The sequence below is a fragment of the Salvelinus fontinalis genome, unplaced genomic scaffold (genome assembly GCF_029448725.1).
Source record: "Salvelinus fontinalis isolate EN_2023a unplaced genomic scaffold, ASM2944872v1 scaffold_1282, whole genome shotgun sequence".
In the NCBI taxonomy this organism is placed as follows: domain Eukaryota; kingdom Metazoa; phylum Chordata; class Actinopteri; order Salmoniformes; family Salmonidae; genus Salvelinus; species Salvelinus fontinalis.
The window spans coordinates 1-22063 of NW_026601491.1; the positions used below are offsets into that span (position 1 = coordinate 1).

General features: G+C 47.9%; 1 protein-coding gene across 1 annotated transcript; it reads left to right on the forward strand.

Moving 5' to 3' along the window:
• Positions 1–552: 552 nt before the first annotated feature.
• On the forward strand, positions 553–20488 carry LOC129848907 (transducin-like enhancer protein 3-B; the record flags this gene model as incomplete). Its single annotated transcript, XM_055916008.1, has 14 exons — positions 553–838; positions 1319–1335; positions 5320–5442; positions 5833–5883; positions 6383–6535; positions 8126–8258; positions 8421–8593; positions 11494–11567; positions 11693–11942; positions 13675–13922; positions 14104–14251; positions 18018–18168; positions 18454–18530; positions 18800–20488. Coding segments are annotated over 14 exons (1992 nt in total), but the record flags the coding sequence as incomplete, so codon positions are not given.
• Positions 20489–22063: the final 1575 nt, after the last annotated feature.

Sequence of the window (22063 nt, forward strand, 5' to 3'; positions counted from 1 at the left end):
CTCAGGGACCCCCAGCCGGTCCAAACCCCTCCTCAGGGACCCCCAGCCGGTTCAAACCTCTCCTCGGGGACCCCCAGCCGGTTCAAACCTCTCCTCGGGGACCCCCAGCCGGTTCAAACCTCTCCTCGGGAACCCCCAGCCGGTTCAAACCTCTCCTCGGGGACCCCCAGCCGGTCCAAACCTCTCCTCGGGGACCCCCAGCCGGTCCAAACCTCTCCTCAGGGACCCCCAGCCGGTCCAAACCTCTCCTCAGGGACCCCCAGCCGGTTAATATATTTGATCTATTCCAGAACTAGCACACCTGATTCATCTTGTCAACTAATCATCAAGCCCTTGACTAGGTAAATCAGGTGAACTAGTTCTATGCTAAAACACAATAGTAAAACGTCTCGGGGTTCCTGGAGAAGAGATTTGAGAACCACAGTACCAGGGCTTGTTATCCAGTGGAGTGTCACGTTTAGACCGCTGCAGATAGAAATGTGCCATTGACATCAGCTCTAGCCAGTACATATTTCTGAGAGTTTGTGTAACGTTGTGCCCACCTGAACTAAGCCCCCTCCATGTGTTGTATATCCAGTCCCCCGGTCTCTTCCCAGCCGACCCACTTGTCTTGTTCCCCAACAGCAACAGCAGCTCCAGGCTCAACACCTGTCCCACGCTGCCCACGGTGGGCCACCCATCCAGATGCCCCCGCACCCCTCGGGCCTGCAGCCCCCCGGCATACCCCCCATCCCGGGCGTGGCAGGCTCCGGTCTGCTGGCGCTGGGCGCCCTGGGCAGCCAGGCCCACCTGCCCTCCGTCAAGGACGAGAAGAACAACCACGACCTGGAGCACAGAGGTGAGGCGCTTGAGGGTGTGGATAGTCAGGTGGTTCTGCTCAATGTGCAGTGTCACTTTGCATTGCGGCCATTTTGGATCCATACAATAGGCATTGTGGTTTCTGTACAGCACTTCGAGATATTAGCTGATGTACGAAGGGCTATATAAAATAAACTTGATTTGATATTGTGGCCATTTTGTCCCTGCTCAGTGGACATTTGTGGCTCTAAATTACAGCCATTTTGGTTCTGTGCTGATTTTGTTTGGGTATGAGTTGGGTGGCCTGATGTCCATGTACTCTCAGGCCACAGTGGCTGTAAACACTCATTAAATTAACTTGTCTGAATGTCAAAGCAAAGTATTTAAAAATGTATTTTTCTCGTGAATGCAGACCCGTTAAGTCACAATACATGTTGCCATTCGTACTAACGTTCTTTTCACTTTCTCCCTCTTGGCCTGTCATCCTTTCACTCCCCCCTGGCGATCCCTCTGGTAAAAGAACGAGAGTCGAGCACGGTAAGTTGTCCTTTATTCTTCTGAGGTCCCGCCCATCTCTACCGCCCCCTCTCTCACCCTCTCTCACCCACCTTGCCCTCCCTTGACATTGACTTTGAGCCAGTCTGTTTGGTGACTAAGGCACTTTGCATAGACTTTAAACACCACGCCTTGTTAGAAATGTAAAATTCCTGATCCCTGCAGTAGAACACACACGTTTTGTCTGGTATAAGCTATTCTGCAATCAAATAATGAATGGGGGGAGCCGAGTCTGCCTCATAGAGCTGGTGCTGCTTCCCCCTCTACACTATCTAATCCAGGTGGAAAATGACTCCAGTCACCAGGCGAGGATTAGCCCGCTCTATAATTTCATCACAATTAAAAGAGACTTTGACTCTCGTCTCTCCTAAGAGGATTTACTGTTGCCCATCTATCCACCCCTCCTCCCTCCTCTCTGCCTTTGACTCCTTCCATCTTTCTCTTTGTTTTCTAATACGCTCCTTTTCCTTTTGTCTGTTTGTTGTAATCATTCTCTCTCTCCTTCCTTTCTGTTCATACTCAATCGTTTGGTCTGTCTCTCTGTCTCTTTCTCTCTGTCTCTTTCTCTCTCTGCCTACTTCCAGTAAATATTTCTGAACACAGATAGTGAATAGTTTCCTCCTGCCTCCCTCCTTCCCCCGGGCTTCTTCTCTTGTTAAAGCCTCTGTTTATTAGACTGGATTAAATCTCTCTGATAGCCAGGGATAGCGATGCGGTGGCGGCTGCGACAACGCAGTGATTGGGTTCCCAATGACTGGGCAGCGTGAATGGGTGCAGTCATGTCTGAAGGGAACGAAACTGGGCCCCTGCGATTAGTAGTGCTAATGCTAACGTCACTCCCCTCCCTCATCTCCCTCAGTCGCTTCCTCCCTTCCTGTCCTGTTGTCTCAGGTCACCTGATAGGGGTGAGGTTATCCAGTCTGTTAATCATGCCTTAAAAGGCCACTGTGTATTAGACAGACACACACATTGTTTTACTATCCTTGTTGGGACCAAGCAATGTATTCCCATTCAAAATTATATTTACCCTAAATCTAACCCTAACCTTAACCGAACCCTAACCTTAAACCTAACCCGTAAGCCTAAAATAGCCTTTTCCCTTGTGGGGGCTGGTGAAATGTCCCCACTTGTCAGAATTGTCCCTGTTTTTACTATTCTTGTAAAGGTGTCCGCATGCTTCCCAGACGGAACAGTTTGGAAGAGTTTATGCATATAGTATGACAAAATGTTGGGGCTTTTCGGGCACATTTTTTTCTCGAGGCCAGTTGGGAGCCGACGTCTTCGCCCGTGATTGGTCAGCTGTAGGGATTCTTCAATAGTCTTTGTTGTTGTTCAATGAGAGACGACTCGTTTGCATGCACATTTCTTCATTGAGAAATATTGCATCAAACATAGTTCATGTAAAATTGCGTGACTAAGATCTCCTTGGCAGAAACGTCAAAATGTAATTACTTTTTTAATTCTGACTTTTGAGGAAGTGTATACTGGCTACGGCGTCTCAAAATGGACAAACTACTATTGCTGCTTTTTTCCCCTCATTTTTTCAAGCGCATGTCTTTAAGGGAGTATGCGAACACACTTGTTCGGTTCGCCTAGTCGACTTCAGCTGAACTGAAGCATGCTGACACAGGACTTCTGATACCCACAAGGATAGTAAAACCAAAAACGCACAGGAGGTAGCTAGCTAGTTACCCACCCCACCTCCCCTCTTTCAACCCCTCAGGCCAGTCCACCTCTATTTGTCTCTCTCCTTTTATCCTCTCCAAAAGAGAAGTTGCGCATTTTGGAGCCACAATGGCAACATTCATGTACATATTTAGAGCCGGGATGGGGGGAAAAGGAGGGGTAGAATGGAGGGTTTGACTTAGAATCACGAAGAGTCAGATTCCTTTGTGCAGCAGCCAGGACGAGGGCATGTTGCCTAGAAAGCCCTTCTGAATGGGGCACCCCAACGCTGCCCAACCACATCCTCCTCTCTCTCGTTCTGTCTGTCAACCACAAGGCCCCGTCTCTTTTTTTTCTCTTGCTCCTTTTATTTCTGTACTCTCGCTGTCGTTCGTTTCTTCTTTCTCAGTGGACATGGGTGAGGGGTTAAAATAGGTAGCTCTTGTCCTCTCTTTAGTCTCTCTCTCTCTCTGTCTCTGTGGGTAATGAAAGGCTGGATGAGTGTGTGGGCTTGGCATGGAGGGCCCAGTGTACCCAGTGCATCCTGGCAGTGCCAGCCTAACCCTTCCCCCCCAGCCTGCCCAGCATGGCCACAAGTGGGGAGCTCAACTCAGTGCCTCACTACTGGCCTCATTGGATGCCAGCTGCATCACTACTGGCCTCTCATTGGATGCCAGCTGCATCACTACTGGCCTCTCATTGGATGCCAGCTGCATCACTACTGGCCTCTCATTGGATGCCAGCTGCATCACTACTGGCCTCTCATTGGATGCCAGCTGCATCACTACTGGCATCTCATTGGATGCCAGCTGCATCACTACTGGCCTCTCATTGGATGCCAGCTGCATCACTACTGGCCTCTCATTGGATGCCAGCTGCATCACTACTGGCCTCTCATTGGATGCCAGCTGCCTCACTACTGGCCTCTCATTGGATGCCAGCTGCCTCACTACTGGCCTCTCATTGGATGCCAGCTGCCTCACTACTGGCCTCTCATTGGATGCCAGCTGCCTCACTACTGGCCTCTCATTGGATGCCAGCTGCCTCACTACTGGCCTCTCATTGGATGCCAGCTGCATCACTACTGGCCTCTCATTGGATGCCAGCTGCATCACTACTGGCCTCTCATTGGATGCCAGCTGCATCACTACTGGCCTCTCATTGGATGCCAGCTGCATCACTACTGGCCTCTCATTGGATGCCAGCTGCATCACTACTGGCCTCTCATTGGATGCCAGCTGCATCACTACTGGCCTCTCATTGGATGCCAGCTGCATCACTACTGGCCTCTCATTGGATGCCAGCTGCATCACTACTGGCCTCTCATTGGATGCCAGCTGCATCACTACTGGCCTCTCATTGGATGCCAGCTGCATCACTACTGGCCTCTCATTGGATGCCAGCTGCATCACTACTGGCCTCATTGGATGCCAGCTGCATCACTACTGGCCTCTCATTGGATGCCAGCTGCATCACTACTGGCCTCTCATTGGATGCCACCTGCCTTTTCCTCTTTCTTTCACTCCCTCTTTTTCGACAACTTTCCTGCTCTACTTTTCCTCGCCGTTTCCGTTTGCTCTTTGTCAACGTTCCTTCTGTGCTCTCACTCACTCACTCATTGAGTCTCCCCTGTCATTCAGTCCCTGTGGTTTAGGCAGTTTCCTGTCCCTTCCTCGCTACTTGTTTATGTACTGTATAACCACTGAGTGGTCCTGGCAAGGTGTCGACCTGTGTGAGGTCAGAACTCACCACTCCAGCCCTCTCTCCAGCAGTCATCCGTTCAAACCAGCAGCTCTGGAGAAAGAACCACTGTTCACCTGGTGTTTTCCTTTCTGATGGTGTGTGTGTTTGTTCAGGTGTGTGTGTGTGTGTGTGTTTTGGAGAGATAGCAGGAGGGAGACAGGAAAACAAGTTGTGCATTGTTTGCGTTGTGTGTCAGCAGCCTCAGTCAATGGAAGGCCTGGTAGAAGATGAGTCAGTTGGTAGAATGTGCAGTTTGTCTCCTGGGCTCACTCAGTCATGCTCACTCCCTGTCCCTCACTAATGCATCATGGTGCTTGTTGAGCTGATATCCTCTACTCTGAGGGGAGGTGTAGCTCTGTCAAGGGGTGTGTGTTTGAAGGACTTTGGTAAAGCCCCATCGGTGGCCTGGCAGCTCTCCCCTCTAAGATGGCTGTCTCTACAGCACAAAGACACACTTCAAGACCTAAACTAACAGAGCACTTTTCTCCTCGACGTTTTGTTACATGGGAAGACTCCTGTGTCTGACATGGTTCCTCGTCTGTCTGCGTGTTGTTCCAGAATAACTCGGTGTCTCCGTCGGACAGCCTGCGTGCAGCCAGCGACAAGCACCGCAGCTCCTCTGATTACAGCATGGACTCCAAGAAACGCAAGGTGGAGGAGAAGGACACTATGAGCAGATACGTGAGTGGGAGCGCGCGCACACACACATAATACACTCAGCGCCTTTAAACAGGAGAAGTACTGCTCACACACACACACAAATAATACACTCAGCACCTTTAAACAGGAGAAGTACTGCTCACACACACACACAAATAATACACTCAGCACCTTTAAACAGGAGAATTACTGCTCACACACACACACACACACATAATACACTCAGCACATTTAAACAGGAGAAGTACTGCTCTCACACACACACACACACACACACACACACACACACACACACACACACACACACACACACACACACACACACACACACACACACACACACACACACACAAGTACTGCTCACACACTCCGATATAAGTGTGGTCACTGTCTAACACTGTCTCTCAACAGGATAGCGATGGAGACAAAAGTGACGACCTGGTCGTGGATGTGTCCAATGAGGTAAGAGCAGCTGGTCGCTTGCATGTGTGTGTTTGAGTGGACACACGTATGAGTGTGTTGGTATGTTAGTGTGGTTGAGTTGCAGAGCCACATTCCACCTGGTCTCTCTGGTAGCTAGTGACTGAACACTGGTGTCTTTGTTGAGGAACCAGAGCTGACAGAGACCTTAACAGCTGTCACACCCTCACTAAGGTCACCGGGGAAACCTCCCCTAAAATAAAGAAGGAAATGGAACCGTGTGGTTGTGTATAACATCCACTTATGTGTATGTGTACCAAATAAAACCTTTATTTGTACAGAGACATGCTTATACAAAGAAATGCTTTTCAAAGAAACCTAGAGGGGATGGAACCCCCAGAGTGACGGAGACAGAGGAGAAACAAAGTCTGTCTGTGTACATGAGGCCTGGGTTTGTTTGACCTTCATCTACATGTTCCAGTGTGTTTCCACTCATTCTCTCTTCCTCTCCCTCATCATTTTTCTCTTGTTCTCTCTCTAGGACCCAGCCACTCCCAGGGCCAGCCCCGCCCATTCTCCTCCAGAAAACGGTCTGGACAAATCACGGGCCCTAAAGAAGGACGCCCCCAACAGCCCCGCCTCCGTGGCCTCCTCTGGCAGCACGCCCTCCTCCAAAGCCAAGGACCACGCCCACGTGAGTGTGTGTGTGAGAAACGGGAAAGGAGGGGCTAGGGGAAAACAATAGACAAGGGGTGAGTGTGAGGGGCTCATACATGGGAGGAAGTGTAGCTATTAAACTGCTGAATGAGGGTTGGAGAGGAGGCACACAGGAGACACACAGTGCTCTGCTCCTTTCAATATCCTTTATGGCAGGCAGAATAAATGTTCATTGCTTTCCCAGCCCCGGATCGTAAATAAACCGGGGCAAGGACAGGGAGATTGCTCTGTCCCACCCTCCATCTCTCTCTCTCTCCCATCCCTCCTTCTCTTACCAGGCCCCATGTCAATGTGCTTAATTACTGGTCTAGTCAGGGAGCAAACTACAGAGCTCTCCCTCCCTCACCAGCCCTATCTCCTTGGCTGTGATAATGTGCTTAACTAGTCAGGACTGATGTTTAGTTCTGGGGGTGTGGTGGAGGGGTGCAGATTAAAGGGAAATGAGGGCTAAAGAAGGACCACCATCTTGGATGTCAGGGCTCTGACAGGCCCATCTCTAATAGAGGTTTATGTGGCCCCACAGGGTTCTAACTGGCACTAGTAGACTGGATTATGTTCAGCTCACCACTCAAATTGTCACTGGATTTTGGGGGAAAGCGGTTCAGCTATTTTGGGATTTGGTCTTTTATTTTGGTATTTTATTTGTCCCTCTCTCTCCCTGTCTCTTGGTAGCTGCTTGTTAATTATTATTGATTTCAGTTTGTTTAGGAGGGGTTGCAAGTTTGTTTGGGGGGGTTGCCAGTTGATTTCAGTTTGTTTAATTTTGTTTGGGGGGGGTTGCCAATTGATTTCATTTTGTTTGGGGGGGTTGCCAGTTGATTTCATTTTGTTTGGGGGGGGTTGCCAGTTGATTTCTTTTTGTTTGGGGGGGGGGGGGGGGGGGGCAGTTGATTTCATTTTGTTTGGGGGGGGTTGCCAGTTGATTTCATTTTGTTTGGGGGGGGGGTTGCCAGTTGATTTCATTTTGTTTGGGGGGGGGGGGGTGCCAGTTGATTTAATTTTGTTTGGGGGGGTTGCCAGTTGATTTAAGTTTGTTTGGGGGGTTGCCAGTTGATTTCATTTTGTTTGGGGGGGGGGTTGCAAGTTGATTTCAGTTTGTTTGGGGGGGGGGGGGGTGCCAGTGATCTAGGTGGGTGGGCTGCCAGTGATCTAGGTGGGTGGGGTGCCAGTGATCTAGGTGGGTGGGGTGCCAGTGATCTAGGTGGGTGGGGTGCCAGTGATCTAGGTGGGTGGGGTGCCAGTGATCTAGGTGGGTGGGGTGCCAGTGATCTAGGTGGGTGGGGTGCCAGTGATCTAGGTGGGTGTGGTGCCAGTGATCTAGGTGGGTGGGGTGCCAGTGATCTAGGTGGGTGGGGTGCCAGTGATCTAGGTGGGTGGGCTGCCAGTGATCTAGGTGGGTGGGGTGCCAGTGATCTAGGTGGGTGGGCTGCCAGTGATCTAGGTGGGTGGGGTGCCAGTGATCTAGGTGGGTTGGGGTTCTATTGTTTTGTAATTGGCATCATTTAGAATTACAATGGAACACGCTGGAATTAAGCAACATGAATCACATCAAGTCTCTCTCTGTCAGAATGATAAGTCATCCACACCGGGCCTGAAGTCTAACACCCCCACACCTCGTAACGATGCCCCCACACCAGGCACCAGCACCACCCCTGGTCTACGGCCCATCATGGGCAAGCCCTCGGGCATGGAGGCACTGGGTGAGTCCTCCACACATACACACTCATACCCACATGTATACAAACACACTCGCCCGCTAACCACAAATAGATTAACAAGAAAATAACTTCCTTGTAGGTCTGCCCATTTGCCTATGACAGAATCAGTTGTTCTTACCATCTCGCTCTCCTCCCTCTCTCTAGCAGCTCCAGCCCTGCGTACCCCTTTGTCCATAGCTGGCTCCTATGCCACGCCCTTCGCCATGATGGGCCACCACGAGATGAACGGCTCCCTGACCAGCCCCGGGGTCTACGCCGGACTCCACATCTCCCCCCAGATGAGCGTGGCCGCTGCTGCGTACGGACGCTCGCCCATGGTACGCTCCCCTAAAACTCCACCTCATGAAGCCACATACTCACCTTCAGCCCCTCTTCCCTAAACGCAGGCTACAGTTACCAAAACAACACAGTCACACAGGCTACAGTTACCAATACAACACAGTCACACAGGCTACAGTTACCAAAACAACACAGTCACACAGGCTACAGTTACCATTACAACACAGTCACACAGGCTACAGTTACCATTACAACACAGTCACACAGGCTACAGTTACCAAAACAACACAGTCATTTTACATTTACATTTACATTTAAGTCATTTAGCAGTCATTTAGCAGACGCTCTTATCCAGAGCGACTTACAAGTACATACATTCATACTTTTTTGTACTGGCCCCCCGTGGGAATCGAACCCACAACCCTGGCGTTGCAAGCGCCATGCTCTACCAACTGAGCTACACGGGACAACACAGTCACACAGGCTACAGTTACCAAAACAACACAGTCACACAGGCTACAGTTACCATTACAACACAGTCACACAGGCTACAGTTACCAATACAACACAGTCACACAGGCTACAGTTACCATTACAACACAGTCACACAGGCTACAGTTACCAAAACAACACAGTCACACAGGCTACAGTTACCAATACAACATAGTCACACAGGCTACAGTTACCAATACAACACAGTCACACAGACTACAGTTACTATTACAACACAGACTACAGTTACTATTACAACACAGACTACAGTTACTATTACAACACAGACTACTGTTACTATTACAACACAGACTACTGTTACTATTACAACACAGACTACTGTTACTATTACAACACAGACTACTGTTACTATTACAACACAGACTACTGTTACTATTACAACACAGACTACTGTTACTATTACAACACAGACTACTGTTACTATTACAACACAGACTACTGTTACTATTACAACACAGACTACAGTTACTATTACAACACAGACTACAGTTACTATTACAACACAGACTACAGTTACTATTACAACACAGACTACTGTTACTATTACAACACAGACTACTGTTACTATTACAACACAGACTACTGTTACTATTACAACACAGACTACTGTTACTATTACAACACAGGAAGAGGAAAGAAAAGGTATTCACTCAAACACACACATGCAAACGTACATCATACTCACTTCTCACTATATATTACATGTCTCAGCAGCGCTACTGTTGAGTTAGCCAACACGGCTGTCGGCTAAAAGACTTATGGTAATATGACTAGCAGCCAATTTACAATGAATTTCCTATTTCAATAATTCACTTTTTCAATATTTCTTTAGAAATGCATAAAAAAATAATTTCTCTACTCTCTGTGTAAAGTGTTAGCTAACTCCAATGTTTCTATTGCCTAACTCCACTGCTTTGATGTCTGGTGCTACAAGGGAGGGGAAAAATAACAGCTCAGTCAAAACAGTTCTGTGTGTGTGGAAATCTCCCAGGCTCTCATTAGCATTAGTGGGATTTTACACCGTTACCACAAACCTGGGCAAAGGCTCTGCCTTTTAAAGGAATGTAGAATCCACAGTATGACATGATAGTAAGAATAGCCCTTATGTCCCCCACACTCATAACTGGTTCAGTACGGACCGCGGGGCTATACTAGTAATACTGAACTAGGTCAGGCTTCCACCCCTGGTGTCGTATAATTAAGCAAGAAGACCCAAGAGGGTGTGGTATGTGGCCAATATACCACGGCTAAGGGCTGTTGAACGATGCAACGTGGAGTGCCTGGATGCTGTCCTTAGCCGTGGTATATTGGCCATATACCTAGTATATAGCCTTATTGCTAGTATAAACTGGTTACCAATATAGTTGGAGCGGTAAAAATAAATGTTTTGTCATAATCGTGGTATACGGTCTGATATACCACGGCTGTCAGCCAGTCAGTGTTCAGGGCTCGAACCACCCAGTTTATAAACACACACAAGACCTGGAAAAATATCTAGAATTGCAGGAAATGAGCTTTAAAACAGCAACAAACATCTCTGCCCATTCCAAGATGTATAGAATTGCGAAAAATGTAACTTAAAACTGCAAACTATCTCTCTGCCAACAAGATGCAAAACTATCTCTCTGCCAACAAGATGCAAAACTATCTCTCTGCCGACAAGATGCAAAACTATCTCTCTGCCGACAAGATGCAAAACTATCTCTCTGCCGACAAGATGCAAAACTATCTCTCTGCCGACAAGATGCAAAACTATCTCTCTGCCGACAAGATGCAAAACTATCTCTCTGTCGACAAGATGCAAAACTATCTCTCTGTCGACAAGATGCAAAACTATCTCTCTGTCGACAAGATGCAAAACTATCTCTCTGTCGACAAGATGCAAAACTATCTCTCTGTCGACAAGATGCAAAACTATCTCTCTGTCGACAAGATGCAAAACTATCTCTCTGTCGACAAGATGCAAAACTATCTCTCTGCCGACAAGATGCAAAACTATCTCTCTGCCGACAAGATGCAAAACTATCTCTCTGCCGACAAGATGCAAAACTATCTCTCTGTCGACAAGATGCAAAACTATCTCTCTGTCGACAAGATGCAAAACTATCTCTCTGTCGACAAGATGCAAAACTATCTCTCTGTCGACAAGATGCAAAACTATCTCTCTGCCAACAAGATGGGTGTGACCAGTTCTGGGTAGCATTGGGTTGCGAGCTGGGGGTTTGCCACATAGGACATTTGTGTGATCGGACCTTCTCAAATAGTACTTGAGTACCCCTGCCTTATTTGACGCTACAGAAGCAGTGATGCTAAGTTTCCTATTTGAACATTTAGCTTAGCCTAGTTGGCTGCATGGATAGGCTTTCCACTGTTTGTTAGGCTATCGTGTTAACATGCTAACTGTCTGTCTGTGCTGTTTTCCCAGGCGGGGTTTGACCCTCACTCCCACATGAGACCAGGCCTGCAAGCCAGCCTCACGTCCATCTCTGGAGGAAAGCCGTAAGTCTCCCAACCCTTTGTTTCAACTGTTTATCACTAGAGCCTGAACATCACAGGTCAAGTCCAACATTTTGGTTCCAGGTTTCATTTTGGCTCAAAACAACTGCCCTTTCTCCCCACGGTAGTGCCTACTCCTTTCATGTGAGCGCCGACGGCCAGATGCAGCCGGTGCCCTTTCCCCCGGACGCTCTCATAGGCCCGGGCATCCCACGCCACGCCCGCCAGATCAACACGCTGAGCCACGGCGAGGTGGTGTGCGCCGTCACCATCAGCAACCCCACGCGCCACGTCTACACCGGCGGCAAGGGCTGCGTCAAGATCTGGGACATCAGCCAGCCGGGCAGCAAGAGCCCCGTGTCCCAACTGGACTGCCTGGTAAGGAGGCATTTCTGTTTTAGAAAGACTGGTATTGTATATCCAGAGGAACGTTTGGACACACCTACTCATTCAAGGGTTTTTCTTTTTTGGTTACTACATGATTCCAAATGTGTTATTTCATAGTGTTGATATCTTCACTGTTATTCTACAATGTAGAATATAGTACAAATAAAGAAAAACCCTGCAATGAGAAGGTGTGTCCAGACTTTTGACTGGTACTGTATGTTTCAACTGGATGAGCGTCACTGTGGATAAAGCCATCTGTTGAATGATCATATCGTTGTTATAATGGCGTAAGGCATAACAACAGACAACGTGGGACGAAGGCTGTAACTTAGGTTGGCTGGGCTGTATGCTAGCTAACAGGATAAGCTGAACAAGCCATGTATCTGAGATGATACTGTGACGGTTATCATTTGACATGGACTGAGATATCAAGCCTACTGATGGGCACCAGAGGATGCTCTTCATAGGGCTGATGTATGAACAGGGATTTTCTCTAAGTGCTTGAATTAGACCAGTTTCCTGTTCTGCTAAGCATTCAAAATGTAACGAGTACTTTTGGGTGTCAGGGAAAATGTATGGAGTAGAAAGTACGTTATTTTCATTAGAAATGTAGTGGAGTAAAACTTGTCAAAAGTAGTAAAGTACAGATACCCCCAAAAACAACTTAAGTAGTACTTCAAAGTATTTTTTACTTAAGTACTTTACACTGCTGCCTTCAGCCCTCTGAACCCCACATCCACCCTCTGAACCCCACATCCACCCTCTCCCTCCATCTGCTCTTGTGAATGTAATAATTCAAGGCACAGCGTCTTGTTCGTCGGCCTTGTGTGTGACGTTTTGGAAAAAGACCAAAAGTAATGATCTTCTGATCGTCCGGCCCCGGTTCATCAGTACCCACCACATTAGTCATTCTCCCATCCTCTCCATTCATCAGTTTGATACTGTCTCCTGGCCACTTTGGAGAGGGGGAAAGAGCAGAGGGAAGAGGGAGAGTGCTGGCTGTGTGACCAGGTCTTATATAGTCATCAGCAAGCTGTTTAATTCATCTGAGAGCCCCGGCCCTCTATTGATTTGTCATTCACCCCCCCCCCCCCCCGCCTCATGGCCAGAGTCCAGCTAACACTCTTCTGCCCTTGTTAAAGCTGACAATGAGTCTCGCTCCACCACAGCCGAGGGAAGCCACACTCAAACACACTCTGATGCTTTATCGTCATACCTGCTTCAACAGGCACTCACACATCTGAGCTGTCTTTGTTGCAGGTGCATTTTAACAGTTGAATAGGATGAGGAAAAATAAGAAACTCGCACACGGCTCACGCTGCGGCCACGGCTCTCGCTGGGGCCACGAGACGGCTCTCGCTAGGGCCACGGCTCTTTATTAAGCTTTATGTATCGACCTCAAGGCCTTTATCAGAGCTTTTGTGAGTTCACAACCAGCATCCCTATGGAGATACTGCTCCACCCACATCCGTTCAATTCATCCAATGGGGTTGGAGTCGCCATACTTGCTTTTGTTGCCACACCTGCTTTTAAATCAAATCACATTTTATTGGTCTCATACAATATTTAGCAGATGTTATTGCAGGTGTAGTGAAATGGTTGTGTTCCTCGCTTAAACAGTGTAGTAATATTTAACAATACATTTGTGTGTCTCACGATACCAGCTATTATCAGGATAACTGTCTGAAGCCCAAATCTTAAGTGTCTCCCTCTCTGTCTCCAGAACAGGGATAACTACATCCGCTCCTGTAAGCTCCTCCCTGATGGCCGCACCCTGATTGTGGGTGGTGAGGCCAGCACGCTGACCATCTGGGACCTGGCCTCTCCGACGCCACGTATCAAGGCGGAGCTCACCTCCTCGGCCCCCGCCTGCTACGCCCTGGCCATCTCCCCCGACGCCAAAGTGTGCTTCTCCTGCTGCAGTGATGGGAACATCGCCGTCTGGGACCTGCACAACCAGACCCTGGTCAGGTGAGTGATCTATCCGAAGAGAGCAGATGACTGGTGGGGGCTGGGAAGGATGTACTACTACCCATATGATTTTAGCAGGAATGGAGTAGCAGTAATGATTGGAGTGGGATTACATTGAAATGTCCAAAACGTGAGTGGAATCACTTGACTAAGTCCACGGTGTTTGTATTGGGTGTTGTAGGCAGTTCCAGGGCCACACGGACGGAGCCAGCTGTATTGACATCTCCCACGATGGGACCAAGCTGTGGACCGGAGGTCTGGACAACACCGTCCGCTCATGGGACCTGAGGGAGGGACGCCAGCTCCAGCAGCATGACTTCACCTCCCAGGTACGTACATGTGTTTACACACACACACACACACACACACACACACACACACACACACACACACACACACACACACACACACACACACACACACACACACACACACACACACACACACACACACACACACACACACACACACACACAGGGGATGCAACGGTACAGTGGGCCCACGGTTCGGTACGGTTTTGGTATCTTTATATTTAAGAAACAAAATGAACATCACCCTTTAAACAATTAACTATTTTATTTTGCCTATAGACAAATAAGACGTTCCATTCAGAAAAATGTCAACATGACTGACTGCCTGGTTTCTGTCTCTACTGTATGACATCAAGGGGAGAATAAAATGAAAAGTGCTTCTTAGCTTTGACAAGCTGTAGGTGCTTTGCCTTCTCTATTTTAAATAAACAGGGTACATACTTGTATAGGCAATATTACATGTAAAAATAACAAAATGCAACATCAAGTTGGTGTCCTATATGAGAGATCTATTCCTCTATGTTGAGGTTCTTCTGTAAAAAGTTAAGCATGTCAACATTCTCTGAAGCAAGACGAGAACGTCCCTGCGGTGGAGACAACTCCCACTTACAACAGAGGTTCCCGGGACACGGAGGCTCTGCGTGTTTTCAACATGGGGAGCTTTGACTGGTTTGTTTTCCACCACACACAAGGATCAGCAGCCACAGGAAGCTGCTGCCTTGTATGAGGGGACCACCTCCTCAATCATTTTGGAAAAGAGCCTGGTCTGCTGCTCTGAAAAGCTCCCCAAAAAACTCTGACACGGGAGTCTTCTTTTGAGGAGGGGATAATGAGGATGGATTTTCTTCCCCTGTGGATGGCCCTGCTTGCACTGCTTGAAACTATAAGAATAAACGTATTAAGTGTAAGTGACACATCTCATCAAAAAACATCAGCACATTTTAACGCACATGATAAAAACAATAAACTATCTCATAACTTTAAAAAAAATAGATCAGATACCAGATGTTTGTGCTTCACAGTTTCTTTGATGATCCCTGTTGCAGCAGGCTGGGATTTAAACCTCGGCTCAAGGGCTGTAACTCTGTGAAGGTAGATCTGGCTCTGTGTATCTTCTCTCCGAGTCCTGAGTGATGGCTGCCTTGGCCTCCCTGATGGTTGCACTGTCCTCAGGACCTGGTGCCACGGAGTTGAGAATCATTGATGAGGTGGGACTTGTTTCACTGCTCGTGAGAGTTGTCATTGTTTTCAGGGGTTTGAGTAGCCGAATGAGTTCTACTGCCCGTCAGCTTCAGTTCACTGTCCGTCAGCTTCAGTTCACTGTCCGTCAGCTTCAGTTCACTGTCCGTCAGCTTCAGCTCACTGTCCGTCAGCTTCAGCTCACTGTCCGTCAGCTTCAGCTCACTGTCCGTCAGCTTCAGTTCACTGTCCGTCAGCATGGCTGTCTTTGACCGACTTCCTCAGAGCCTTGTCCAATACAGCAGAGTAGATGGCCGGTTGCTGTTCCACATAACGTTCCAGCATGTTATATATGGTATTCCAACGGGTTCTTCTGACATCATGGATTGATTTGTGCTTTGGTATATTCAGCATCTCTTGCTTAACTGTCAACTTAATGGGCGGTATTGCTTTTGTGAGAGAGAAAAAACATCCCCACTTTTCTGACCTTCCCCAGGAGGCGGGACACTGCCTTGAGAGAGACTGCCCTCTTGGCTGTGAGGTTCAGGATGTGTGTAAAACATCCAATGTGGGGCTCAAACCCCATCAGCTTCACGGATGGCGTTCACTATGTTTTGTGCGTTATCTGTAGTGGCTGGGGTTGGGATATTTGGTCTCTCTAGCTTCCACTCAGTCACAGTATTCATTCATTCTAGGGCTAAGTGTGCGCTTGTATGACTCTCATACAGGGGCCGAGTTTGCAACACATAGATCTCCCAGACCAGTACATAGTGAACCGTCACAGTGAGGTAGCTTCCAGTACATAGTGAACCGTCACAGTGAGGTAGCTTCCAGTACATAGTGAACCGTCACAGTGAGGTAGCTTCCAGTACATAGTGAACCGTCGCAGTGAGGTAGCTTCCAGTACATAGTGAACCGTCACAGTGAGGTAGCTTCCAGTACATAGTGAACCGTCACAGTGAGGTAGCTTCCAGTACATAGTGAACCGTCACAGTGAGGTAGCTTCCAGTACATAGTGAACCGTCACAGTGAGGTAGCTTCCAGTACATAGTGAACCGTCACAGTGAGGTAGATTCCAGTACATAGTGAACCGTCACAGTGAGGTAGCTTCCAGTACATGGTGAACCGTCACAGTGAGGTAGCTTCCAGTACATGGTGAACCGTCACAGTGAGGTAGCTTCCAGTACATGGTGAACCGTCACAGTGAGGTAGCTTCCAGTACATGGTGAACCGTCACAGTGAGGTAGCTTCCAGTACATGGTGAACCGTCACAGTGAGGTAGCTTCCAGTACATAGTGAACCGTCACAGTGAGGTAGCTTCCAGTACATAGTGAACCGTCGCAGTGAGGTAGCTTCCAGTACATAGTGAACCGTCGCAGTGAGGTAGCTTCCAGTACATGGTGAACCGTCACAGTGAGGTAGATTCCAGTACATAGTGAACCGTCACAGTGAGGTAGATTCCAGTACATAGTGAACCGTCACAGTGAGGTAGCTTCCAGTACATAGTGAACCGTCACAGTCAGGTAGCTTCCAGTACATAGTGAACCGTCACAGTCAGGTAGCTTCCAGTACATAGTGAACCGTCACAGTGAGGTAGCTTCCAGTACATGGTGAATCGTCACAGTGAGGTAGCTTCCAGTACATAGTGAACCGTCACAATGAGGTAGCTTCCAGTACATAGTGAACCGTCACAGTGAGGTAGCTTCCAGTACATAGTGAACCTTCACAGTGAGGTAGCTTCCAGTACATAGTGAACCTTCACAGTGAGGTAGCTTCCAGTACATAGTGAACCGTCACAGTGAGGTAGCTTCCAATACATGGTGAACCGTCACAGTGAGGTAGCTTCCAGTACATGGTGAACCGTCACAGTCAGGTAGCTTCCAGTACATAGTTTTGGCTAACGAGTGGACTCTCCTTGCTCCAGCTCCACCTGCAAGGGATACGGCTGAGTGATGGCCACGTAAATGACACATTGTGTTAGAAGTGTTTCCACTCGAGTAGCCGACAGTGGAAAAGCAATGCTTGCAGACTGTACTTTGTTTGTTTACGGTCTTCTTACCCTCGTCATCGTATTGAACGCTGAATCCAGAATGTTCCCATATAGCGGATTTGAAAGACTGCGGTGCCTCAAATTTGCTTCTCTCTGTCTCGCTAGCGCTCGCCATTGTCACGTTGGAGCTGAGAGAATATTTGTTTTTAGTTTCCCCTCTTCACGGGGCCCCTTTTAGGGAGGTTTCCTACTGAGATGTCATTGCAAATCGTCCATTGGTTGTTTAAGGGGGAGGGGGTTGCTGTCACTGCGGTTGCCACATTTTGAGACATTGCTGTTGAGTAAAGTTTGTTGGCCATCAGGAGCCCCTTAACGGCCACTAGCTGCGTGTCTGGTTCTGCGGATCTGAATGTACAATGTGCGTGTAGTCTGCAGCGCAATAAGCACGTTTGTTATAGGAAAATGACAGGCGTATCGTAATTCCGTGGTTCACGTGTGCGTATTGAACCGAACGGTTCGACAACATACAGTGTACCGTTGCATCCCACACACACACACACACACACACACACACTATTTTGCCCTGGTTCACCCCCACCTCCCGTCTCCTCCCAGATCTTCTCTCTAGGCTACTGCCCCACAGGGGAGTGGCTGGCAGTGGGCATGGAGAGCAGCAACGTGGAGGTTCTCCATCACACCAAGCCTGACAAGTACCAGCTTCACCTGCATGAGAGCTGCGTCCTCTCGCTTAAGTTCGCCTACTGTGGTAAGAAACATGTCCAGGGTGCATGAAGTCATTTATAACCCCTATTTATGTAGTTCAAGTGTAGAAACCTTTTTTCTCAAGGAAACGAACCATGTTGTTTAGTTGGTACTTCTCCTGTACCAACAAGTAACACCAACTGCCCCACATCAGTTGTATTGTGTTAGTTACTAAATCTTAAACCATGTGGACTTGCATTTTTGTGCTTGGAGAGTCTTGTGCAGGCCTGTCCTGCTTGGTGAGGGCAACCTGGACTCTGAGCTCATGTATCATGTCCTGTGTTTGAAGGTAAATGGTTTGTGAGCACGGGGAAGGACAACCTCTTGAATGCCTGGAGGACTCCGTACGGTGCCAGCATATTCCAGGTACGCCAATCAATAACACACACATCAATATACACACTCTCAAACATGCATCGATGCTCACAATCCTGTGACATGACCAACAGCATGGAAACCCCAGCTACCACTGTCAGTTGTAATCTGTAAATCATAAGCAAACAGTTTTGTTCAGAGGATTGTCTTTCAGACCAACCAAGAGAGATGGTCACTTTGGACAAGGTTAGTTCAGGCAAACACATTACATGCTCTGAATAGGATCGCTAACATGTTTTTTTGACCCTTTCCATCAACAGTCAAAGGAGTCCTCTTCCGTCCTGAGCTGCGACATCTCTGCAGACGACAAGTACATTGTGACGGGCTCCGGAGACAAGAAGGCCACAGTGTACGAGGTGATCTACTAGAAACACCAGTTTGACCCCTCCTACTGGCCTGACAAGGGGAGCTGCTAGCCCCTCCTCCTCCTCTTACTTCACTCACCACACCCCCTAACCTCAAAGACCACCAGGGATTGGACTACAGACAATGTCGGCCGATACCGCTCCCGGATTGGTGCTCAGAAGGCACCATGAACTGCGATTGGCAGTTGGCCTGGCTGTGATTGGCTATCGCTGCAGACTGTAAGCCTATGGGCACTGAAGATGTAAATTGTCTTGCTGTTTTGAATTGGTTCCTGGGCCTGTTTTTAACGTGATGAATGTTTCTGTCATGTGACTGGACGAAGCGGCGCTTTGTCTTTACAACAGTTGCTCCCTGGACGTCTTGTGAAAATTGTACATAATGGAGTAAAAGACATTTTATATATATATATTATAAATATATATATCTATTTTCATGTCCTGGTGTACTTGTGACGTTTTTGCTTTCGGCCTCTCCCTTCTGCTTGATATTCAAGGGAGAACAGAAAGTAGAATAAGCCTTCTTTTTTTTTTAAGGATTTATTTTTTGTTTTTGGGGTTGTTGAAGCGTGTTCTCCAGGCGGACCTTTTTCCAAATCAAATGGAAATGTCTCTCCAAAAACGAAATGGTCAACCAGAACACTTTTTGAAGATTCAAATGTGAGTTTTGGGATGGTGCCCTTTTTTTTGGAGCTACGAAAATGTCTGGGAAGTGGAGCCTGCCGGCTCAGGCAGAGCCACGGAAGTCCGTGGAATACCACAGGACCCCCGCTTGGACCGGCCTATCAGAGGAGACTGGGGGGATCGGCGAGAGGAGGAGAACAATGTAAATTAAAACGATATTAAAGAAACTAACTGTACTACTTTCTCTGTGCCCTTTTTGACCCGTCTCTTTTACGTCTTGGATAATTTTTTGGGTGGTCTGGTTGATGTTTAACGATGGACTTCAATTCTACTGGATTATTACTAATACGGGGTGACAGACCGGGCTTTGGCTAGCCTGACACAATCTGAACATTGAGTCTGGACCTAAATCTTGCCGATGTAGAACAACCCACAGGGTCATCTAGACAGGGGGGTTAAGGAGAACATGCTTCTATGGAATCCATTGATTTGATCCTCTATCATTTATCAGTACATCATCTTGGACTAACCGGACTTGGATGGAAGTCAACCAAACTATTGGATTCCACTCAAACGATATACAGTGCCTGTTAAGTGCTAGGGTTGGCTATTAAGATCTTTCAAAATGTAAAACAGAAGTTAGCATTGTGACCAGCATCTACATAATGTTCAGTACCGAGGAGGAGGAAGTTGTCCCTAGACACTGATCTGTTTTGTCCCCAGATGGTGCTGAGGGTAAGATGCTCTGTGTCTAAGGGGAGTTTCTTCTTTTACCGTTCAGCTGTTGGGGTGAACACACAAATTCTTCACTGCACCCTAATACCTGCCTGTCCTTCAGTCATAACGAGGGGTGAAATGTGAACGTCTCCAATTCACAACCAAAGTATGTAGCAAAACTGTGTCAGCACTGAACATAATGTACAGTTGATGATAATTCAATAAACTGTGTTTGTTTTGTAGAAAGACTTCCCAGTTCATTTCAATGCAACACATTGTTGAGGAAGCGCACAGTCGTTGTATGGAAGAGCGTTTGAGTACTTCTACGAGAGCCGTGGGTGTCTGTGTCTGCCCCGACATTAACTTCCTCTTAAAAGGTTTGAAAGTAGAGTGTAGTGTCTAAACCACTGGAGTCTGCCACTTCTACCCCACACTTGATGTGATACTTAAACACTTTAACTGTTTCATAATGAATACCTAACCTCAAACATATGCCTCGTAATTCCTTCTAGTTAACTGGATGCTGTATATGAAGTGTGTGTGTGTGTGTGTGTGTGTGTGTGTGTGTGTGTGTGTGTGTGGATGTGTGTGTGTGTGTGTGTGTGTGTGTGTGTGTGTGTGTGTGTGTGTGTGTGTGTGTGTGTGTGTGTGTGTGTGTGTGTGCGTGTGTGTGTGTGTGTGTGTTGAATAGCAGTGGAGTCAGTAGGCTGCTGTCCAGGCGTGGTGTTGTGGTGTCAGGCTGTTCTAAAGACTAATGCTGTATATGAGGTGTGTGTTGAATAGCAGTGGAGTCAGTAGGCTGCTGTCCAGGTGTGGTGTTGTGGTCGCAGGCTGTTCTAAAGACTAATGCTGTATATGAGGTGTGTGTGTGTGTGTGTTGAATAGCAGTGGAGTCAGTAGACTGCTGTCCAGGAGTGGTGTTGTGGTCGCAGGCTGTTCTAAAGACTAATGCTGTATATGAGGTGTGTGTTGAATAGCAGTGGAGTCAGTAGACTGCTGTCCAGGTGTGGTGTTGTGGTCGCAGGCTGTTCTAAAGACTAATGCTGTATATGAGGTGTGTGTGTGTGTGTGTTGAATAGCAGTGGAGTCAGTAGACTGCTGTCCAGGAGTGGTGTTGTGGTCGCAGGCTGTTCTAAAGACTAATGCTGTATATGAGGTGTGTGTTGAATAGCAGTGGAGTCAGTAGACTGCTGTCCAGGTGTGGTGTTGTGGTCGCAGGCTGTTCATAAGACTAATGCTGTATATGAGGTGTGTGTGTGTTGAATAGCAGTGGAGTCAGTAGGCTGCTGTCCAGGCGTGGTGTTGTGGTCGCAGGCTGTTCTAAAGACTAATGCTGTATATGAGGTGTGTGTGTGTTGAATAGCAGTGGAGTCAGTAGACTGCTGTCCAGGTGTGATGTTGTGGTCTCAGGCTGTTCATAAGACTAATGCTGTATATGAGGTGTGTGTTGAATAGCAGTGGAGTCAGTAGACTGCTGTCCAGGCGTGGTGTTGTGGTCGCAGGCTGTTCTAAAGACTAATGCTGTATATGAGGTGTGTGTGTGTTGAATAGCAGTGGAGTCAGTAGACTGCTGTCCAGGTGTGGTGTTGTGGTCGCAGGCTGTTCTAAAGACTAATGCTGGGAGAGGAGACACATTGCTGAGGATCTGGGTGTGTTGCCAAACCACCCGTGTGACTTAGTGTCACACACTGCTGCCTCAGCGCCTCGCTGAAACCACAGGCACGACACACACACACACACTCAGTCACAGTAGCTGCCACAGACTTACTAGTGTGTCAAGCCAACGTTTTCAGTTCATTGTCTGTTGAGACCCTCCAGTTG